At 40.9% G+C, this 24,643-nt stretch overlaps 1 protein-coding gene across 1 annotated transcript in view; it reads right to left on the bottom strand.

Annotated features, from left to right (window-relative positions):
* Positions 1-24,643, bottom strand: part of USP34 (ubiquitin specific peptidase 34) — a gene marked incomplete in the record, with an annotated part of 5,849,982 nt that overhangs the window by 1,397,097 nt on the left and 4,428,242 nt on the right. The window contains 1 exon segment of the mRNA XM_044061224.1: positions 21,396-21,549. Within this exon segment, the coding sequence (XP_043917159.1) occupies positions 21,396-21,549 (154 nt within the window).

Genomic DNA, 24,643 nt, shown 5'->3' with positions numbered 1-24,643 from the left:
GGGGGGGGGGTGGACCGAGGGGCTCTCGAGCTAGTTCCCTCTTAGTGGCCGCTGCCACCAACATGGCATCTACCGGGGGACCCTTGCTCCAATGGGACCTATCCGCAGGGGGACTGAGGATCCTGTCAGGGCGTTTCGGGACTGGCTCCACAGTGTCTGGCTCTTTCCACACCCTGGTGGTAATCAGGTCCACCAGGGGGTCGGCCGGAGGGGACACCCAAGAGGTAGAGGGGCCTGCTTCAAACACCTCAAGGAGCACGGACTCGTCCGAGGTCGGCTTTGGGGTAAGACCACCCGCCTCTGATCCTGTGCATTTCCATGATGTCTCCAAAGGAGACATCTTCGGGGGGTGACCTTGGGGAGCCTTCCCCTTTCCGCCAAATCCGTGTCTTCAGTCAAGGACTCAGAGGCGTCCACGTGCCTCCTCTTGCACTTTCGCTTGTGGGGGATCTCCTCGGGGGGGCTGTCCGAGGAGGCCTCACCAGCAACATCCTGTTCCAAGGGAAGGACCTGGGACATTGAAGCAGGCTGTCCCTGGGGCTGGGTGATGGAAGTCGAACCCAACAGAGAAGGAGTGCGGGGTGGAGCCGTGGCAAGGACCGGGGGCCTGGAAGCAGTCGACAGAGCCCTCTCCACCATGTTGAACGCCGAGGGAGAGCCGCTCTCTCTGGGATCCGAGAGCAGGCCCTCATTCGGATCCGACAGGCGGACCGGGGCCGGCGCTGAAGCGATCGGATCCGACAGACCAGTATGCTCCGACCTGGACGGCGCCAAAGACATACTGAAACCCTCGGATCCGAAGATCAGCCCTCGGCTCCGAGAGCTTGGATCCAACAAAAACGGACCCGACAGGCTCGAGGGAAGCATCGGCACTGAAGTACCCGAGACTGTCGAAGCCAACCCACCCCCGGTTCCAAGGCTGCCCAGCTCCGAACCCGGGAAGCGGGATGGAGAAGGAGCTATCGGGGCAAAGAAAGGAGTCGAGCCCCCCCCCCCCCCGGAGGGGGGGGAGGCAGGAGCACTCCCATCTGCAGTTGGGCCTGGAGGAACCTTCGCATCATCCGGTCCAAATCCGCATCGGAAAGGCTGCGAGTGGATCTCGACGAGGCCACCGAGGCAGGACGGGAGTGCCACCTCGATGACCTCGAAGGAGATCGGGTCTCCTCCTCCTCGGGACCTGGTGAAAAACAGGGAGACCGGATCCGAGAGGGAGGAGACCGGGAAGCCCTGGAGGGAGAAGTCCGCTTAGCCGGGGGGGCCGACGCGGAGGCCTCGGCCCTCCGCTTGTGGTGTTTCTCCCTCCTTTTGTCTTTCCTGGCCTCCCTCTCCTCCGGGCCTACAGCGGGAGGTTGAGTCCCGGCCGGGGGAGAGGCAGGAGTGGCCGCCGCCGAAGCCGCAGTGGAAGCCATGGTAGGACCAGAGGCCAAAGCCGAATCCGGGGGCAAGAGACCCGCCAGGATCAGCTTGGATCTCCGGTCCTTAAGTGCCCTGGGGTTGAACGCTGCACAGATGGAACACCCAGAGGAAAGGTGTCCAACCCCAAGGCACAGAACACACCGAATGTGGCCATCAGCCGGTGAATGCTTATTGCCACACTCGGTGCATTTGGAGAACATTGGTTTTGGGGCCTCAGACATTTTAAACTAAGGAGGACACACTCGTTAGGCCCCAACACATGCACACAGACCCTGATGAACCAGCGAGGGAGAGGGAAGGAAAATTATAACTAAAGTAGAGTTAACACTAGGGTTTACAGACCAAGGGGATCTAAACACACCACACTCACACTAAAGGGATAGAAAAGAAATAACATTTTTTTTTGTTTTTCTCACAAACTAACAACCAAGCCTGGAGCTCGAAAACCCAGCTGCTGACGACAAGCGCGGCAAACTAGATCTGAGGTCAGTCAGGGTTGGCAGGGGTTTATGAGTAGGGGGAGGAGCTAGGAGCTCGGATCTAAGCTGTTGAAAACTGCCGGCTCGGATCCGAAGTCGGATCCGTTACCCATAGGTTGCTACACAAATTAAGTTAGCTACTTCAGATGTTTAAGTAAAGAAAACTTCTTTGCCTACTAGTACTATTTCTGTGGTGAATGGTTGTCTTTGCATACTATAAAATACAGCTGTCTTAGTTATTTTTAAGTGTAATGGGGACTATAAATATATGCTTCTGTTTTTTTTTCCATTTCTTTCTCCCTTCTCTCTCTCCTGGTGTTCAGTTTTAAGAAATGTAGGCACTGCAATGTAACAAAAAACAAAGAGAGCCTAGTTAAAAGAGCATGACAAAGGACATTTGAATGTGCTTTTTCTCATTCTTGCATGAGGAATGACTGTATTAAGGACCTTAAATTGATTTAGTAACAATTTATAAAAGAAAGCAATTAAGTGAAAAAGAATACTGAATATTATAAAGCTTTTTTCTAGCAAATGAAAGTATGATTAGTAGCAATTCTATATCTGGCCTTCAAGTCGCCATGAAGACAATCTGATAAAGAGAAACTGGTTAGTCTGGTGGAGAGTAACTGGCTGGGAAAAAAAAACTGACACCAGCTAGGAGATAATGTTCGCTGAAAGCATTCATGGGCTTTTCCAGCTGAGAGAATTATAAAAATAAGACACAGCCAGTAAGCACTTAGTATGAAGCAGAGTCTGCATCATGCATGGATAACCTTTCTTTTACTTATCTCAAGTCTGTTATCACTTTGGGACATTTGTTCCTACTAGGAGGGTAAAACTTCAATATTTGTGTGTTAGTATCAAGTTAATAGGTTTTAGGGGGTTAGTGGAGGTTTTTTTTTTTTTTTTTTTTTTTTTTTGAGGGCATTCAATAAAACAAAAGGTTTTGTAAGATGTGACACAGGCTGAAACGAATATGACAAGAAACAAGTACAAAACAGTTCAACCTGCCAAACAGTGTATGCATGCAACACAAAAGCTAGAACCAGATAAAAAGGTATTATATACAAAAGGTGGGAATAACTTTTTAATACCATGATGCTTTCTGTAATTTCTTTAAATGTTAATGGTCTCACAGATAAATACAAAAAAGAATAGTGGACTATATTACAAAATGTAGTGTGTAAACAGCTATGGTACAGGACACACACTTGGAAAAAACTGAGCATGTAAATTTGATAAAGAAAGGTTTTCAGGATGTTATTTATTAGAGTACTGGGACAACAGAAAAGAGGAGTACTTAAATTAATTGCAAGAAAAGCTCCAATAGTGATAGAAGAGAATAAAAAAAATATAACAGTGGCAGATTTGCAGTATTAAGGGGCTACAGGCAAGGGAGGAGGATTACACTGGCATGTATTTATATTCCACCTACAATTGCTATAATGGAGTTTATGAAAATTTTGGGAGAAATAATAATTTTCAGCAAGCAATATTACTTATAGGTGGGGACTGCAAATTGATCTGCAGAAATGAAAATGTGTCTGGGGGGCCCAGAAGGGAAAGTATAACAAAGGAGGGTAGATTTTTGAATAAATTTATGAAATTATTTGACATGGAATTTAAGAAATGGGTGGTGGAGATTATTCAGGAACTATTCAAGAGGACAGAAATTACTTCTGAAAATATAGATAGGGAGTGGGATAAACAAAGTGGAGTTTAAAAATAGGGTGAAAATAAAAGAAAGCGGTATGGTTAAGAAGCAACAAAAAATATTTAGAGGGACTGAAAGTATTGCAGAATAGGGGGAATCTCACACAACAAGAGGAGAATCAACTGCAGAATGCTAAGCAGAAAATAAGGGATCGATAATGAACACGAGTTAAGAAAGATTGCTAACTGTTTTTTGATAACACTAGAGCACAAAAACTTTTAGCACAACGACTCAGGCAACAGAAAGTATTAAGGGCCGTCACCAAGCTTAGGGAGTCATAACAAGGAAGGTAACAAGAGATTCTGTAGAAGTATTAGAAATATTTCAGAAATTCTATGAAAGTCTGTATAAATCAGAGAACTATGGAAATCAAAAAAAGATACAAATTGAAATCCTTATGGAAGAATTAAATATGCCAATGTTAAAGGCAGATGAGGCTCAATTACTAATGGTTAGGACAAGAGGAGATGACATAAAATGTGATGTATAACCCAGCTACAGGGAAGTCCCCAGGAATAAAAGGTATTCCTATGAAAGTGTGGAAGCTAGGAGGAGAAAAAACTGAAAGATCTGGATGGTTTTCCTACCAACATCCTGGAAGAAAGCAATGGTAGTTGTAGTAATGTTTTTAGGTGTAGCACTTAAAGAGGGTAAAGATCCATCAGATCCAGCTTCACACAGGCCCATTTCAATACTAAATCACGATTATAAATTGTTTGTGTCTACAATAATGGCTAAAATATTGGCAGAAGTAATGGCTAAAATAATGGCAGAAGTAATGAATGCCGAAATTGACAGATATTGATCAATGTGGTTTTGTGGAGGAAAGGCAAACATTTGACAACATTAACAGAATACTGATGATCCAGAGGGATGCAGAATGTAAGAAAATACCACTGTTGTTGGTGGGTCTTGATGCAGAGAAAGCATTTGACAGAGTAACCCTGGACTTGATGAGCAGGGCAATGGAAGCATTTGCATTTCCTAAAAATGATAAGTTTGATTAGGAGGAGGGACCAGAGGTGAAAATGAAAGTGGGTAGGGTCCTCTCTGATAGTTTCTGCTTGGGCTGAGAACCAGGCAGGGATGTCCTTTTTCTCCTTTCTTATTTACATTATATTTTGAACCAGTGGCAAAGAAAATAAGAGATTCAGAAATTCAATGAAATAATTGCTATGGTAGTCAAGAAAATCTAGCTCTATTTGCAGATGATGATATTTTATACATGACAAAACCAGAAAGAGACATTACAGTGTTGTGGAACATTTTGAGACAGTTTTAAATATTTTCATGAAGCAAAGGAAATAGTGGTAGATTATGTCCCACATATGAAATGGTTCAGCAATATCCATATTTATGGGGATATGATAATATGAAGCATTTAAGACTGTGGATTAAAATGATTCTGGAGTGGCAGCTAAGGACATGTGAGAAGACACTAAACAAAAGTTAATACAAAAACTGAGAAAAAGGAAGCCTTGTTACATGGATATGGATAGGAAGATGCAAGCAGTTAAATTTTTAGTACCCTTAGTCTTATACACGAGTCAGGCATATTTTTATCAACAAGAGGAGAAGTTGTGGATAGCAATTAATAAACAGCTGAAGGACTTTACCTGGGAGGGAAAGATGGCAAGAGTCAAGTGGGATAAGTTGATTATTCCAGTACAACAGGGTGGATCTGGATTACACGATATGAAGGGGCATTTCAGAGCTACACAGTTAAGGCTCCTATACATAGCACAAGTAGAAAATTATAATTCAAAGTGGAAAGGAGGGGGTGATGAAATGGAGAGGAAACTCAAGAAAATAGAAGAGACTGGGATTTTGGATGCAGGCCTTTACAGAGAACAATAATAATCACAAAGAATATCATATCTGTAAAGTAGCAGAAAGTATCCTAAGAACTAAGCCAACACGGGAATGGAGAAAGGAGATTTTGCAGATAGGGAAGACTGCAATTAGTAACACAGACAATAGGTAAGCGGGAGCTGAAAATTATTAGAGAAAATTGGCAAAGGAACCAAGGTACTGGGAGCAAATAACTAGACAGGGAAAGATGACAGAATGGGAAGACGCCAAGAATTTTTTTGGACTGCAAGTTAGAGGTTGACTTCCCTATCAGGGACTGATAGAGTATAGGCAAAGAGAAAGAAATAGGGGAGTCCTAAATGAAAGACCAGCACTGGTAGAGTTTTTAGTAGAATCTAGAACAGAAGCTGCCATTAAAAAAAGAAAAATCAGTAGAGAATATAACATATTGCATGACAAGTGTAAGAATCAATTAGAGGAGCTCAATAAGGATTGGGAAGAGAATTTGGCTAAGCAATTCACAAAGAAACGAGGGGAGGAGATATATATATATATATATATATATATATGGGTTTCCCAAAGACGCAACAAAATCTAGAAGGTGTACGATTTTTGCTTGGAAATGTTTACATACATATTTTTATACCCCAAGTAGGCTCCAGAGAATTTTCCTTATGTAGACAGCAAATGGAGGTGTGCCGAGGACAAAAAAGGTAACTGGGTACATATTATACGGGAGTGAGGTGAGACTTTAAGGATTCCCTGCAGGATGCACTGTCAGAGATGTTGGGTGGGCAGACTGATGTGACGAGGGAAATTATTTTTCTGAGCTATGATACAGAATTGGAATTGCCTAGACAAGGTTGGGCCTTGCTGTGTCTAATTATGGTGGCTGTCAAAAAAGCAATTACTAGAAAATGGTAATCAAAATCTAAACCAACTATACTAGAAAAAGTGAATATAGTAACAGACATAAAGCAACTGGAACTGAGATCGTTAGAAAAGGGTAAGAACAAACTACATTGGAAAAAATGTGAAGGGAGGAATGAGGTTTAAAAGAAGCCAGGACTTACATGAGCTATGTAATGTTTGACTGAAAATGATTGGGTACATTATAAGTGATGGAAGTGTGTCAGTATGGTTTGTGATGTAAAATGCTTGCAACTAGGATTGTGTCGCTGCGGTTTGTTTTCACTTGTGTATGGGGGGTGCAGTGTTGAAGCGGTTAGCGTTGTCGCCTCACAGCACGAGTTCTCCAGTTCAATTCTCAGCTGGTGCACCTTCTGTGCAAAGTCTGTAAACCCGCCCTGTGTTCATGTGGGTTTCCTCTGGGTGCTCCGGTTTCCTCCCCCATTCTAAAGACATGCATCTGGAGTGTTTCTCCATGGGCCTCCACTGAAAATGAGCTCTGTCCCAGTCAGACTTTCCTGGTAAAGAAATGTTAAATAAAGTAAATATAAATGTATGATTGCCTATATCCTAAGTGATGGTTTAAGATGATTCATGTTTACACAGGGCAGGAATTGAACAATTTATGTAATGTTGGTTAGGTTATACAATATAAAGCAATATATTTGAAGTATAATGTTTGTAAACGTAAACTTGTTAATACTGTTTGATTAATTTTGTATAAATGTAAATTTGCCTGTGTCACAAGTGACAATCCAATAAAGGTGTTAAAGACCGTAGCAATTACTCTAAGCTGGGGTACACTAGTCTCCCCTGACACTGTGGGAGCAGATCCAGTGTGTGAGGAAGATTGTGGTAACTGCCCTTGGCCAAGTCTATTAAAAGGAAGAATCAACTCTGCCTGGGTGAAAAGAGGGTCAACCACAATGGATTTTACTAATTCTTTCTTCAGAAGTACCTTGGGTATCAGTGGAAAGGGTGGAAATGCAAAACGGAACATTCCCACCCAAGGGTACGAGAATGCTCCTGTCCTCCGGGTATGGCTGTAAAGATGTCTCAAACAGAATTTTTCCAAAAAATTTGAAAGGAGGCAAACAGAATCATTTAAAGTGTTACCCACATCTAGACCAAATCCAAGCAGACCTCTATCTCCTGAGTTTCCACTTGTGAGGGTCTGTATAGGATCTGCTTAGTCTATCTGCCACTAGGTTTTGCTCTGATGGGATGGATGAGGCCTGGAGTGTCAGAGAATGATGTAAGGCTAGCCTACCAGGCCACTGCTGCTGAACAGTAAATATGGTATGACCCTATATCCCCTTATTTGTTCAAGTATCAGATGACTGTGGTTTTGTCGATGTCCAGTAAAACAGACCCTGGAAACCATAAGTGGTGAAAAACTTTTAAGGTCTGAATCACTACTAACATATCCTTGGTATTTATGTGCTTTATAGCATCCAAAGGATACCATTCATCTTGCATTTGACCTACCCTGGACAATGTTCCCCATTCAAAATCTGACAAGTCTGTCAGGACTGAGTGAACTAAGGTCTGGAGTGGGAAGCGTAAGTCTAGATAGAGACACATTTGATCCATCCACCACTAAAACTCCAGTTTCACAAAATCCAGCACTGGTACTTGAAGTCCAAGGGAAGCAGGTGCTAGGTCCAACAAGTTTTTTTTTTAAGTACCACTGAATCTTTCACATCTGGAGTTTGGACAGTGGCATCATGAAGATCAATGATGCCATGAGGCCTAGAATTTTGAGAAACTTTCTTGCGAAGACACAATCTTGGAGAGAAAGGAATCCTTGAAAACGTTATGAACATTCAAGACTTTGCCTTCTGGTAGAAAGGCCATACTTTTTGTTGCGTCTGTCATATACTCAAGGAAGACGATTGTTGGTGAGGTGTGAGACAGGACATCTGTAGGTTGAACTTGAAGTTGGTAACAAATGGAGTTTGAAAAGCATCCTTCAGATGTAAAGTCACCATGAAACCGTTGTCCAGAAGCGGTAAGACCATCTACACGGTGAGCATTTTGAACATGGGTACTTTCAGAAGAGTTTTCAGGTTCGACAAATCTAACACTGTTCTCTATAGCAGCTCCTTTTTTGGGTACCAGAAAGACTGCTTGCAACTTCTGAAGAAGTACCGGAGAGAAGAGATGTGTCTGATCTGGTAGGTGCAGACAGATTTCCCCTGAAGGGAGGAGGATTTTCTGTCCACTGCAAAGAGTATCCTAACTGAATTATTCTCAGCACCCATTTGTCTAAGTTGACCAGGCTGCCTGAATGCACTAAAGCCTGGGTGAAGGGTAAAGAGGAGAAGGGACAGGGTGCCAGAGTATTGGTACAGTCATTCTTTAGCAGGGGAGACATCTTTTTTGGGAAAGTAAACCACCCTTTTATTTGGTTTGGAAGAATTATCCTCATATCGTTTCTTCATGGTACCCTGATTCAAAACAGGCTAGGATTTTTGTTTGTTTTGCCCTTTGAAGTTGGATGCCTTCTTAGGGGAGAACCTGGTAATATGAAACATCCGATATACCCTATGCATCAATTTACCTCTGTCATCCCATTGTTTGACAATTTGAGCAGCAGCAGGACTAAACTCAAATTCAGAACTTCAAGGACCATTCAAAATCTCTCTTTTTTTTTTTAAATCCTCAGAAAATCTATGGTTATGTAACCAAGCATACCTTCTTAATACAAGAAAAATAGTGTCCACACCTACCAAGACACTCTTCACAGCATGTTTCAAAACCTGTGTCACATTAAAAACAATCTCATTCACATAACACTTCCATTCAGCAGGCAAACATACAAGTCGTCTAAACTGTAAATACATTACAAATCAAATATCCATATGAAGCCCTGATAATTTAAAATTCTAAAAACTTTATTACTAGACTGAGCCACCCTTTTCCCAGAGATTCTAACCACTTGCCAATTTTATCCAGCAGTGTAAGATTAGAAGACAAAGGATCTTCTGTTAAGAGTTGGCTGCTGGAGAAAACACAATTAGGTCAGCTGACAAAGGAGGAGAGAGAGTGTCAAGATCAGAGTACACCTTGTATTTCCTCAATCTTTTTAGGAACTGGTTCACTAACAAATGGGGTTTTAGACACGGTTTTACAGATACCATCTAAGGCTGGTAAAGGAGGAATAGCCAAAACATTTGGAATCTCATCAGCAATAAGATTAAAAACCTCTGCCAATCTCTGGTGCAGCTCTAGACGGCTTCCAGTCAAATACGTCTCTAAACTTATCTAGTGCTTCCAGTCAAATACGTCTCTAAACTTATTGTAGCATTTGTTGAAAGGTGAACACTTGCTTGGGTTTTTGAATCTGTTCACCTTCCAAAGAATCGGAACGGATGGACTCAGTGTTCAAAATTGTATACATCAGATTTCTCATCAAAATCTGCTGAGCTAGACTGATCTCTACAAAAACAGCCCCACAGTCATTCTGAATAAGAGTATAGTCTCAGAGATTAGCTGACAACAAAACACTCAGCTTAGGAAGCCACATCAACCCTATATATGGCAATAACCTGACTGTCGTGGTGAAGTTTCTGTTTCTTCCTACTATGAACTACACTTGAGTACAAAATATCTGGGGCCAGTGTATTATGTCTGGTAAGGGTTCTCTTACAGGTTCATAGTTTCATAGGTTGGTACTAGGCTATCGGCCCTAGGGCCTATACAAGCCTAGCCACAACAATTCCCTGGCTATTTCTTCCCACACTATTTACTTCCCTGACCTCTCCTACATCTAAAGGGCATGGTTCTCCCATACCTGAACCAAATACTAGAACAGCTCCAGTGGTTGTGCCAGACCCACAAACCACAGCGGGCTTGCACCAGATGATGAGAGAGAAAAAGTTAAGTGGTCTGTGGGCCAGTTTAAGACAACAGAATCACAAACTGAAGACTAGGGCATGTTTTTGTTGATTTTTTTTCTTTTTAGGTGCAACTGGATTTGAGGGGATCCATCAAGTCGGGGGAAAAAAAACACTAGCGAGAATAACAAACCAACACTATTAAGGGCTGACTAAGGGAAGCAATAAAAGAAAATATAAAATATGTCCCCACAAGGCAAATAAGGCTAAATTCCATACAGTAAAGAAGAAACAGTTTAAACTGTGCCAAGCATTGTTCTATATCTACAGTATAGTAAACAGCAATACACACACACACACACACACAGTCACAATACCAAGTAATATTCACTAGCTGCTGTTGGGGCCATTTTAAGCTTAGACAGTTCCCCTTTTTATGCTAGAAATAAACTATCCCATTTGGTTATAGATTGGTCTTACCCATCCCATGGTCGATAATTAAATATTATCCCTAATGACAATAACTGGGATTGTATCATAAGTAATTTGAGGGGACCGATGCATGGGATAAAGCATTTAGGAGCTACATCTGTCCATTAGTAGTACAAGGGGCAATCCTGGGGTAAAGTTTCTGTCTCCCATCCACAGATCTAAGTTGCGCTTGAATATGGAGAAAGATGAAATTTGTTTTATGTGGATGGGGACTCTCTTCCACAGCACTGGTATTCTCTTGTGAGATATACCTGCCACCTCCAAACCGTTCTGTTGATTAACGATATTCCCTTGTCAGAAATGCAAACAATTTTCACAGAAAATGCAAATAATACCAGTGCTGTGGAAGGGACTCCCCATCCACATAAAACAAATTTCAGCTTTCTCCATATTCAATCGCAACTTAGATCTGTGGTATAGGTTCACAGGTAGGTACTAGGCTATCTGTCTGAGGGCATTTATAAGCCAAGCCAGAGTGCGTCGGCTTTTGCCGCCCCATTGATTAACTGAGCCTCTGTCAAGCAGAGCCAATGAAGTGATCCCAGGGGTGTATTTTCTGTTACCTATCCACTTGTCAAGGTTTTTCTTGGAGTGTTAGTGAGGGGCTCTGCCTAATGTAGATAGGAATTTTGTTCCAAAGCATGGGGAGTCTCTGTGACAGGAATCTATCGCTCCAGCATGTTCTATTTATTGTTGTGGCGAGGTTTAGCGCACTAAAGTGTGCGGCTCGCAGTGACTTGGATTTCTTTAGGTGGAGCATGTCCATCAATTCTGAGTTGGACATGGCTTTGTAAGTCAGTCAGAGATCACCTCTGAGTAAGCGATATGCCACTGAGTACAGCCGGAGTTTTTTCAGTCGTTGTCTGCATAGGACATATGTTTGAGGCCAGTAATCCTCTTGGTGAGGTACTTTTGTGGTCTTTCCAGCTGTTGGAAGTGTCTTGTGAGGTACACCCCAAATGGGGCATTGTACTCTATGATGGGTCTGACGAGTATAATCATGACTTATTTATAAAAACAGTTATAGCAGTGTTAAATCAGAAGTAAAAATCATAAAAATGAAGAAAAAAGTAAAAATGCAATATTTCCCTATCAGAAATTCAAAATGAAGCAGGTAAACAACAATCAACCGGCTTCTTGGTCTACATTCACTAGGCAGTCCCTAGTGTTCAACTACCATCACAGAACTTCAGTTTTCCAGTATAAGTCATAAAACAATTTAGAAAAGCCCCATAACTGCTTAAAAGCAATATTAAGCAAACAAACAACATGATAGGCACAATTCCCAGAGGAATTAACAGCACTAGTAAACAGCAAGAATATTAAAATAAACAAGTTATACATATCAAATAGAAATAAATCAAAAATATCTAATGATAAATAACAGAAGTTCCCAAATAGATCCTATTGGAGTCTAGAAGCTGTAATCCTACACTGCAGAATGCTGAGGAGATTCAAGTGTGCAAGTCCTAAAGCTGGCACTAAAGAACTAACAACTGAATATCTGTGACAGGGGTTAAGCTTCTCCTAATAGGAAGGGTTTAGTCAATTCTTTATCACAGAGAGTCACAGGAAGGGATTCTGAGCTCTGGAAAGTTGCCAGTGTGGGATTGTGCAGGCAAAGAACTCGTATACCATTGAGGCAGTGTGAATGACAAAGTCAGTTTTAACAAACAACCTTCAAAACCTCAAGTCCAAGCCCACGACAATAACATTTCAAGTAAAAATATTCGCCTCCAAGAACTGGCAGGCAAAACATAAGATTCTGTGGTAAAACTTTGATGACAACAACTGAAAAAGGAACATACAACTTCAAAAATAACTTTTTGACTAAAAATAAACAATTTCTTTTGGAAATATTAAATTATGGAAGTAATCCCCAAAGAGGAACATTCTGCCCAGCCTTGTAAAACCACTAGCTTACAGTCAATCACCCAAAGTCCACTGAGGAGCACCCTCTTCTGTGACAAAAAACTTCTAAAGCTTTAGCTACTGACTTTATACTGCTTCCCCTGTACATGGCAATGGCAAGGGTACACGGAAGATGACTAAAGCTTTGGAAGCTAGCTGGTTGGTCTGATCTGTGATAGGACATCCAATATAGCTCAAGCTACTGCAGCAGCAACCTAATGATGAAAATCTTCTCAACATACATCCAACATGTAGACATAATAAAAAGCTTTTATCTGTATATGAAAACAACAGCTCATCTTCACTGTAAAACAGCAGCTTCTACAGTGCTAATTAAATGAACCACCAACCACAAAAACCCTTAACATACAATGTGACCTACTGAAAATCCAAAAGAAAGCAAACAATGAAACAGAAACTAGTTTCAAATTAAGAGCATTCTGCAGAAATGACGTCTCAACACTGCAACTTATAACAGTACTAGATTAATATCAACATTCAAAGCAGATTCTTACAATTAAATTACACTACCATAGTTATCCAAATATGTTTCCCTCCACTGATATAAATGATCAGGGCATAATAAAGCCCACAAAAATAAACTTCAAAACAAGTGCTTCCTTCTTCTGGAAAGAATGAAATACTGCAATAACTTGTCATATTATTATTCAGTCAAAAAATATAAGTGTAAAATATTTCTTAGCAGTTGTGATATAACTATCTAAGCTTAAATACATTCAATCACAAAGAAACTCAATTACTACAAATTAATGTAGTCAACAATTCCTATGATACTTTGAAATTAAGTCCTGGCTGAAAATAATGTACCCCCCCCCCCCCCCCCCACACACACACACACACACACACGTTGATTATCCCTCTTCTTTCTTTATCATTTAGCAATTCAAATAACTAATCTACCTGGAATCATCCTATGTACTCTTAAAAAAAAAACAAAAAAAAAAACTGGCAATGCTATGTGCCAGGATGAGACTGTGACACACACCTGTATCTGATATCACTAAGGTGGGTTGAAAGCCTTGCCTTAAACAAGTAAGAGTAGAAGACAAGACTTTTACCAGGAGTACAGTGAATTTAAGAAAGTCACTGAAGGGTGGGATAAGAAAGAAACTCCATGGAATGCCCCTTCTCCAGCAACTGTATGGTCCACCTGTCCCAGAATGACAGAACTCTAACCTCTGACATGTTCTGAGAATCTCTGCCCACTACTTCTTGAACCATTTGAGGATGGACAAGAACAACTTTAAACTTACTTCAGAAGCCAGACTTTGGAGGAAGGTTTTGTTAAGGAAAGGGCTTTTTGGCACCTGTGGCTGCAACATGGAACTGTTAGGGGACTTAAGTATTCCACAGACTTCACATGGATGTTTCCATTTCCTATTAACCCTGTTAGGGTGACTGGACTGCCAATGACCTCTTGGTTATGAAGAAATAGAGGAAACAGGAAACCTCTTGCCTTGCTCCAGGCAGTCAGAGGGAATCATACCAAAACCTGTTCACAACACAAGTTACAGCTACTTGCAGAAACAAATGTTGAGTGCCTCCTGAACTTCAGCTAGTAAGTCTGAGACTTACAGCCTCCAAAATACCATCCTCAAAGCTATTGTTCTAGCCCATGTGTGTCAGCTACCAAGATTTGTGTATTCAAGCAGTTTACTGATGAGCTGGGAGTTCAGAGATGAATGTGGAAGACTTTCTAACAATTCTCATTATTCATTTTGATGATGTCCTAATTATCCGGTGAATACTCCAGTATGATTAGTAGCAGTCCAAAGCTGAATATGATAGAAATCCACAGAACTAGGCATTTGGATTCCTTATCTAAGTGAGGCAAAATAAAGGTAAATGAAGTATTTGAATGTACAGAATGACATTCATGAGCAGCCATAGTCACCATGAAAGTGGCTAATGAGCAGAGATACCAAGTTCTACACTGACTCACGCAGACAGGAATAATTCTGGCTGCACCACTCTTCTGCTACCATCCAGTAATGTCAACATTTTCAAAACAGGTTTTGATCATTTAGTTTTGGAGTTGAAAAATAATTAATACTAACAAACCTCTATCGATAAATGTGACTTGTGTAATTTTCTCTTCCTACTGCCTCAGGGAACTTGAAACTGCAGTACCATCACCAACATAAGCTCTCTTGCTTGTTGCCATTCCTTCTATACTTCAACAGTTTCTGGACATTCATTACTTTTGCTTGTGTTCTCCACTAAAGAATCCTAACTTGTAGTCCAACATCAGAGAACAGCCCTGATGATGCAATGAGAACATTCCACCCCTGTAGGGAAAAGCACCTTAAGAACAATAGTCTACACTTAATTATCATTAGAATTCATTTATGTGGGCCAGAGACTATACCCTTTGCTGCAAAGCAGTTTTTGTGAAATCATTATCTACCATTACCAGGTCTAACGTCTACCATAATCAGTTTCTTTAGTATCACAAACTGTGACAAACCCTACTTTTCCTCATACCAAGTAACAATACGTACCAACATAACTCCTAGACATTCAAACACTCTATAATAATGGTACCAGTAAGTGTTTTCTATTCCTGATTTCCAAAGCCATCCTCTCCAACAAATTTTCCACTTGGTCTTAAATTGTACCTTCCTGTCTCATACTCATAAATAATCAACTTCTGCTCAATATAAATAACTTGGCTACATATCTCTACTAACTAATTTGTACATTTACTACTTGCTGCTCTAAAGGCAACAATGTCAACACTGCTCCATTGGAACCACTCAGGAAGCATCACCAAAGAATTCAAGATTCTTTGCATAGTGCCTCAGCAGCCCAAACACCTTCACCTACTGCTACCATGCTTCTGCAGCCTCCATCTAGCTCTGACTTTCAAAGTCTCATCACTTGTCCGGGACTGCCATCTTCACTAAAAGAAGGCATGACATCAGCTGACTGCCAAAAAGTCTTTCTGCAGCTCCATATGTCCTCTTCACTTAAGCCAAAATTGAAGGACCACACTTCTGAAAGATAATATGAACTCTCACTAAAACCAAAAACACAGTGAGCACTGAACTAAATACTCAAAAAATAACTTTATATGTTAAACTTTATAAAGTGGCAAATAGGTGGAACCGACCTAATCAAGCACTGCAACACTTCCCCAATCATAAGGTTCATTTTAAAGGTAAGTGTCTTCGTTTTTTCAGACTTGACTGACATCTTGCAATGCATTCATTATAGACCTCATCTCAGAAACATTTACTTGCAAGGCACCTTCATACTGTGACCTTATTTCCTGCATCTGATAAGATGCAATGTCCATCCTTCTCATCAGCAACAATCCCCTTTTCCCATTTTCTGCATGAGGTTGGGGTGTCATGTCAACTGTCACCATCTCTCTTGATTCAGTGTCACTCTCCTACCTTCTATGACAGGCCTGACTGACATAGGTCTTCTCTCACACAATCCATCCAGCTCAGTGCTGGACATCCTCGTTTCCTCTTGTCGCCTCGTCTCTCAAATCGTTTTCACTAGATATGTCTTCTGCTTTTTCTGCACATATGCTCAAACCAACATAATCTGTTTTCTTTTACCTTTCTCTGCAATTTGAACTACTTTGGCTTCTGCTCTGATGTCGTCATTTCATCATCTTTTCCACAGTGTGCATTCTAATACCCTTCTCAAGCACTTCATCTCTATCACCTCTAGCTTCCTCAACTGCTCTGCCTTTACAGCTCAGGTTTCTGTGCTACTTTCATTAGTGATTTGTACACCTTACTGTTCAGCTTCTTCAGCATTCTTCTGTCATACACTACCCCTGATACTCTGTGCCACTTTGTTGCAGCCTCTTTGATTCTTTGACCTCCTAATTCAGACTTCCCTTCTCCTCTATAAATCCCTTCTATGAAGGCACTTGTGATGCTCGTGCACTGGCCCAGCAATCAAGGAGCCTCAATCCTCACCACTAACACCAGTGAGGGGCGTCCACATTGGGAAGGATAACAAATACACACACAGTAAAGTACAATTTCCCTTAAGAGCACACAGAGATCACAGTCAGTCTGGGGCTGGTTTCTACCTTTCTCTCCAGATTCCCAATAAGACTCCACACTGGCACAGCTATAGAGTGGGGTCCTTAGCCAGGTTCCCAAGCTCATGTGCACGCACACACACACACTTTGAGATATGATTATATACAACCACACAGACACTCCTGGGGAAGGCTGGCACAGGTTCAATAGCTGTGCCCCTTCTGTCCAGGCTATGAGGTAGTAATCACTGCCACCAGGACCCTTACTTAGCTACTAAAAAGGCCCTTACCAAAGGGTGTCAATTATTACTGTGCAATATTATTATCCAAATGGTAAGTGTGACTGAGCAGCAAGGCTTATTTGGAATGGCTTTATACAGTATCACTATATACATGCAATGTACTCTAGAGTTTAAATTATCTCTACACAAAACAGCCACAGCTGAAAGGTTTAAAAATATTTAATAAATAATACAAACACAAGGCAATACTTCTTAGTACACAGTGCTAGTCAAGAGTTCGGAGATCACAGGGCAATGGTCAAAATAATACTGTAGAATAGCTAGACTAAACTTACTATTTTCTATCTATTTCTAGGAAAGGCACTAAAGTCTAAGATCCTACTTGCATACAGACGGAGCAAAGCAAGTGCTGGTGAGTGGTCAGTTTTGAAGTCAAATGCAAAATGCTCTCTCTCTGTCTCTGCGAAAGTCCTTTAAATTGATAATACATACTGCTGACTCATTTTAGATTACATCATTCTTAACAATTCTCTGGTTTCCCAGGCTAACAGATACTCTACATTAACATGTCTTAGTAAGCTTGCACCTGGTCAGGAAACTACAGCAATTAAAGACATTATATATGTAAAATCTAGCAATTAACCCTAGTCTCAAAACAGAAAAAATCTGCTGGTTCAGACACCACGGCTCCAAGCCCTGAGATCAAAACAGACATAAAATCCTTGATTTATCAGCTTTCTTACAGCACAGTGCACTGTTACATTTTTGCAGTTCAACATCCAATAGTGTCTTTTCACATTTAAGAGAACAAGCCTGTGGATTATATTAATATTTACAAAAGACAGAATTATCTACAGGCTGGCAGCCTTCACATATCCTCCCCCCGGAGAAGTCAAGCTAGTTGTATTAAGTAAGTTAGAGGTAGAATTTCCCTTAAGACCACACATAGATCACAGTCAGTCTGAGACTGGCTTCCCCCTTTCTCTCCAGATCCCCAATAAGACACCCCACTGGCACAGCTATAAAGTGTGATCCTTAGCCAGGGTCCCGACCCAAGTCCTCCTAGCACTCTCTGTCCAACCATTGCTTCGTGTCCCTGCCCAAGCAGCTGGCGCGCACACACATACACACACACACACTTTGAGATATGATTTATATACAACCACACAGACACTCCTGGGGAAGGCTGGCACAGGTTCGCTAGCTGTGCTCCTTCTGTCCAGGATATACCACAGGAATCACTGCCACCAGGACCCTTACTTATCATCTACTAAAAAGGCCCTTACCAAAGGGTGTCCAATTACTACTTCTTCTTTCGGCTTTTCCCGATTAGGGGTCGCCACAGCGGATCACCTTGTCCGCTCATGATTGGCAGTGGAGTTTTACGGTGTCGAGTTGCCAGCCCGGCACCCAACCTTCCACAGAAGGCACACACACACTCATACCTAGGGCCAATTTAGAGTGTCCAATCCACCTGCAGCATGTCTTTGGGATGTGGGAGGAAACTAGAGCACCAGGAGGAAACCCACGTGACCACAGGGAGGACATGCAGACTCCGCACAGAAGGCACCCCAACCGAGGATCAAACCGGAGAACCTCTTGCTGTGAGGTGGCAATGCTAACCACTGCACCACCGTGGCCACCCTAAAGGGTGTCCAATTACTACTGTGGAATATTATTATCCAAATGGTAAGTATGACTGAGCAGCAAGGCTGATTTGAAGTGGCTTTCTACAGTATCACTATATACATGCAGCAATGTACTCTAGAGCTTCAATTATCTCTACACAAAACAGCCACAGTTAAAAGGTTTAAAAATATTTAATAAATAATAAAAACACAAGTCCATACTTCTTACTACACAGTGCTAGTCAAGAGTTCAGAGATCACAGGGAAATGGTGAAAATAATACTGTAGAATAGTCTGACATAAATATAGAAAACAGCTACACTAAACTTACTATTTTCTATCTCTTTCTAGGAGAGACACTAAATAATAAGATCCTACTTACATACAGACGGAACAAAGCAAGTGCTTGTGAGTGGTCAGTTCTGAAGACAAATGCAAAATGCGATCTCTCCGTCTCTGAGAAAGTCCTTTAAACTGATAATACATCCTGCTGACTCATTTTAGATTACATCAATCTTAACAATTCTCTGGTTTCCCAGGCTAACAGAGACTCTATATTAACATTCCTTAGTAAGCTTGCACCTGGTCAGGAAACTACAGCAATTAAAGAAATTATATATGTAAAATCTAGCAAGTAACTCTAGTCTCAAAATAATAGAAAGAATCTGCTGGTTCAGACACCATGGCTCTGAGCCCTCAGATCAAAACAGTCATAAAATGCTTGATTTATCAGCTTTCTTACAGTAGAGTGCACTGTTGTTACATTTTTGCAGTTCAACATTCAATACAGTCTTTTCACATTTAAAAGAACAAGCCTGTGGCTTATATTAATATTTACAAATGACAGAATTATCTACAAAATTCTATCTAGCTAGGCTGGCAGCCTTCACATATCTTCACAGCACTTATGGCAATTGCCTGTACTACCACAATCAACAGAAATCACATCAAGATATGGTGGTTCTGACAGGTTACCGACCAGTCCCATTTTTTCCAGGATAACAATTACGGCATGTTATTTCAAATGAAACTGAAAACTCCACTATTTGTCTTACGTTTACAGACATGTCAAGGGGGCAACTACTTGAAAAAACAACTGCTGTGAATACTGCAATCCTCAGTATACCTACAGCTGAAACCGATCTGCTGCAATCATCAAAAGGAACCTTGACGACTGGATGGGAGAAAGGAAATTCACCCCAGGGATCACGTCAGTCGCCCTGCTAGACAAAGGTCCAGGAAAGTAAATAATGTGGGAAGAAATAGCCAGGGAATTGTTATGGCTAGGCTTGTATAGGCCCTAGGGCTGATAGCCTAGTACCAACCTATGAACCTATGAACCTATGAAACATGATGGGTGACAAAAAAAATATCCTATCAGAAGCCTACAATTAGAGCCAAGAAACAAATTCACAGTATCAAATAATAAGGGATTGTCCCCCAATTCACAGTTATCTTAAACATGTAAATAGACTCTGCCACCCAAATGGAAGGCATGACCCCTTGTGAAGGAAGAATACGAGCCAGCAATCAGGTAAAGGAACACACAGATGCCCGTTCTCCTCCTTGGCAGAGTAGCAGCTATGATACATAACTCCTGACAGAGATGAACAGCTAATTGGAATGCTGGTGTTTGCAATACCCAATATGAAAAGCTAAAAGAGCAATACCCAAAAATGGAACCCTCAACTTTTTAACTGGAACACTGGATAGAGCACGGTGTGAAGATGGACATCATAAACATGCTTGCAGCAGATCCACTCAACAGTGGGAGAAATGACTGCATTAACACCTTGAAAAAGTGTTGCTCCTGACAAAGTTGCCCAAGGCATTTGGATCCAAGATAGGACAAAACTGTCAAATTCTCTTGTGTGACATATAAAAAAGTGGAACAAACACTTCACCTCTCATTTTCTGGTAGTGGCTACAGTGCATCTTTATGTAGAAAAAGCAGCAGCCTCTAGTAACAAAGACAGACTGCTGCCCTTCTGAAGGGGGGGGGTCTGGGGGAATGGCTACATGGTAAGGATAAAGTCAACTATTAAAAGTCCTGGTTTAGAGCTCTCAGTTTCACAGGTGATTAATAATTGCCCTGTAACCACTTCTTAGTACCTGGGAGCAGAGATCTGGCATACTATCAAACAGTTAAATTAATGAAGAGAATGTGTTACTTTATTTTTATTGCGGGGTATGAACTGCTTTTAAAGATTTACAGAATACTGTTCAACAAGATATGTATACTACTGCTGCTGCTGCTGTATCTTTGTCTGCTTCTTTTTACATAGTTTTCTGGCAGAAGGGTATGGAGTTCTCATCGAATTATACAACCCTTGGGACACACTGCCTTTTAGACTTGAAATTATGCACACCAACAACTCAGTGTTACCAACTGATGTTAGGATTCTTGCTCTTTGACTTTACTAGAATTTAAAGTAGTAATTTAATCATCTTGAACAACTCAGTAAACTTAAAAAAAAACTAATGTCATTAACAAACATGCAAATGACAATATATTTGCTTACATAAAATGATAAAGATTACAATATCATACAACTGCACTATTGTACTGAAGACATGATTTAAAACGTTATCCTATTCTTCCTTTATACAAAATTCACTAAGTGGGATCTTGCACAACAGCTTTGAAATGTTTGTACAGGACCCACTTAAAGGAACTGTGCTGACACATTAAACCAGTTAGAAATTTCCAAGCAGCTATAATGTGTTTTTGCATTTTTGTGATATAGGCATTATTTGTTTTTTCTGCAGTTTTTATCTTGAAAGCTGGAATAATACTTGTCAGTAAGCAAATAAATCAAAACAAACATGTAAGATACTACATTATGCAAACTAGTGCTTCAGTACTAGAAACATCTTGTGCAGAATATTTCAACAGGAATGCTCACAGGCTGATACTCTAACTCACCATTTATTACTTCTATATGCATGAGGATTGACAATATCCCTGATGAAGCTGTAATAGTGCCCTCCATCTGCAGTTCCAGTATGGACGGTTACTCCTATTAAATCATATTCATAGCTTTCCACTTCTTTAGTGTGATCCCGATCTTGAATGAACCCTAAAAGCAAACATGCCAAACAATGAAGCTCACAATAAAAACAAGAGAGCAACATTTAGGAACCTATGCAAGATTTGTGCATTATGGTAGTTTGTAGCACACTGTCCAAATATGTCACACCACAAAAATGAATGATAAAGAAACAAATAAAGCAAATAAACTAATGCCTGCAATTACAGATTTGATTGTAAAGCCCATGATATGGTCCGGCTTGAATATTAACTGCACACTCCAAGTCTTGTAAACAATGTAATTCACGGATTCTCTTTTTTTAGAGCCAGTAAAATACTAAAGGGTACAAGGGATTCTTCAAATTCTGATGAAACATGCTAGTTTAGTGATGCACACAGTAGCATGAAGTGAACAGCCACACGCTGCTTTACAGCTGAAATGTTCATTGAGGCTGAAACTGGTCAATATTGATCAGTGCACTAACCCAGTAAACAAATAAATTAATGTAAAAGGCGGCTTAGTGATGGCTGCAAAAATTTAAGGGTTTAACATCCATTCCACCAACAAAATGCAATATTAACACTGTGGCATGGCTAAGTCCCCTGTCTCTGTAGGCACTTTACCTGGGTCAGACCAAGTGCAAAGATAAGAAAAAAAGATTATATCACATAACAATTTACATAAGTAAGATTGTGTAATGCCTACAATAAAGCACACTATGTAACTTTACTCACCATAGGAGTTAATGTCCAGCCACTGGGATCACTGCTGCAGGCTTTCATCTATTTGGGTAAGTGGACAACAGTCTTCTAACCTATGTTATTAAGCAGCTGGCATTCCCAACTGGCATATGAAAGCAATCTTAGTCATGTCTGTTACAGCATGCTCAGCTATAAACAGAAAACAGCTGCACATTCCACTCTTATTTTTGCTGCAAAGAAGTGGTATATGCAGTTATGCCTTTGAAAAATACTCACTTGTAAAAGCAACCAATGTCATTAAAACGTGCTGTGTGAAACAAATGTGCAAAGAAAATAATACATGTAATGAAATAAAGACAAGAAAATAATTTACTTGCAGTAAAGTACAGTTTTGTACCTACCATAAATGTAGATGTCCGATAGGAATGCATCTGCAGTCTTCACAAATGGTTAGTAACCATTCTTTAAAATGTGGCTATGATGCACTGGAGGCTTCCTTTAGATCAGCCATGACTGGCACAGTTATCAGGAGGCATGCATGGCTGAAAGAACAGGCATTCTCAGACCATGTCAAATCAAAGCTTTTGGATGCACCTATGGACAAGGTCAGTTTATTTGGTTCCCCTGCGCAACAGGTACTAAAAAAGATGGAAGAGAAGGCAAAATCTGTACAAACAGTGAAAGATTTCTTACAAGTTCAACCTCCAAGGTTTAGCAGGAACTGGCCCTCCAAGAATTGGTCCTTTCCAAACTCCTCTAGGGCACAAAGAGGCAGGAATAGGCGCTCGAGAGGCAGAAACCAAACCAGGGGTGCCTACAGGGGACGCCAGTGGCAAGGTAACAACCAGCGAGGCACGGATGCAACCACCACCACTACAACAACTCAATCACAGTGACTTGGCGGTGGCACCGCCTACCAGGGAACAACTAGAAGCACCTTTAGGCGGAAAGCTAACCTTATTTTCAAAAAACTGGCATTGCATCACAAGAAAAAAATGGATTTTGCAAACTATAGACCAAGGTTACAGGTTCCATTTCCATACTCTACCAAACAAAAGAGGAATGCCAAACCTGCCACCGACTCAAAGGACAGAAGCTCTAAAGCAAATATCTCAATTACTAAGAATGAGAGCTGTGTTCCTGCCTCTTTGTGCCCTAGAGGAGTCTGGAAAGGACCAATTCTTGGAGGGCCAGTTCCTGCTAAACCTTGGAGGTTGAACTTGTAAGAAATCTTTCACTGTTTGTACAGATTTTGCCTTCTCTTCCATCTTTTTTAGTACCTGTTGCGCAGGGGAACCAAATAAACTGACCTTGTCCATAGGTGCATCCAAAAGCTTTGATTTGACATGGTCTGGTAATGCCTGTTCTTTCAGCCATGCATGCCTCCTGATAACTGTGCCAGTCATGGCTGATCTAAAGGAAGCCTCCAGTGCATCATAGCCACATTTTAAAGAATGGTTACTAACCATTTGTGAAGACTGCAGATGCATCCTTGAAGGACATCAATAAGTGCTGAGCATGACACTGTGAAAGAATATGACAAACAAATGTGAAAAGACTATCAGTACTCTGAACAGTGAAGCTCAAATTAAGAAGTGTGGTTTTAAACTAGACATAGGGGAAGACTGTAAGGTAATGGCTGGTCAAACAAATAATGCACAGGAACTGAAAGAAATAAAGTTAAAGTGTAATGCGTACAAGCTACGTATGCAATCAGGCCACATGACGTTGCAACCAGATCAGATTTTGTTTACTCACAAATTTATGAATCAAACACTAAAATCAGTCTCAGATAAATAGAACAGAATCTCCATCTGTAATGAATTAAATGATTTACCAGAAACTAGGTATAGTGTAATAAAAAAATCCCTAATGTGCATGCAGGAAGTAAGGATATGCTTTATGGCAAAAGAAAATGTATTTACTGATCTTGGGCTGTCTGGCAAGAGCTCATCATACTCCTATAGTACCTGCTAATTTACCAGTCATGCATGCTTCAAGAAAAGTTCCACCAGAAGTCTGAGAGAGAAAAGAAATGGGGGCGGAACAGAATGGCAGCTATGCCCATGATTAGCAGCCTGATCCTATGGAAACAGAGTGAACACTACGGTTTCTACGGTGAAGCCTAACAAGATTTATAAACACACAGACCTCCAAGACCTGAACGAAGCTATAAAGATAAAATATTATCTGTCTTGTACCACTGTAGATGGTTACCACTATAATAAATGGAAAGCATCTATCTGTACCTGATGCTGATCTGGAATTTTTGCAGCTTAAACTGCCTGAGGAAACCAATAAGCTGTACCTATTTAACATGCACACAGACAAACATTTCTATGAATTCTGGCTGATATTCTTCAACACCTGAAGGGTTTCCGAGAGCTGTTGCCAAAATGAATAACGGGCTTGAACATAATTCTTTAACACTACTGTTAATA

This window comes from Protopterus annectens, chromosome 1.part0, assembly GCF_019279795.1.
Source record: "Protopterus annectens isolate FY-2018-M chromosome 1.part0, PAN1.0, whole genome shotgun sequence".
Taxonomy (NCBI): domain Eukaryota; kingdom Metazoa; phylum Chordata; order Ceratodontiformes; family Protopteridae; genus Protopterus; species Protopterus annectens.
The sequence above is the reverse complement of the archived record's forward strand: the minus strand, read 5'-3'. Positions and strand labels throughout refer to the sequence as shown.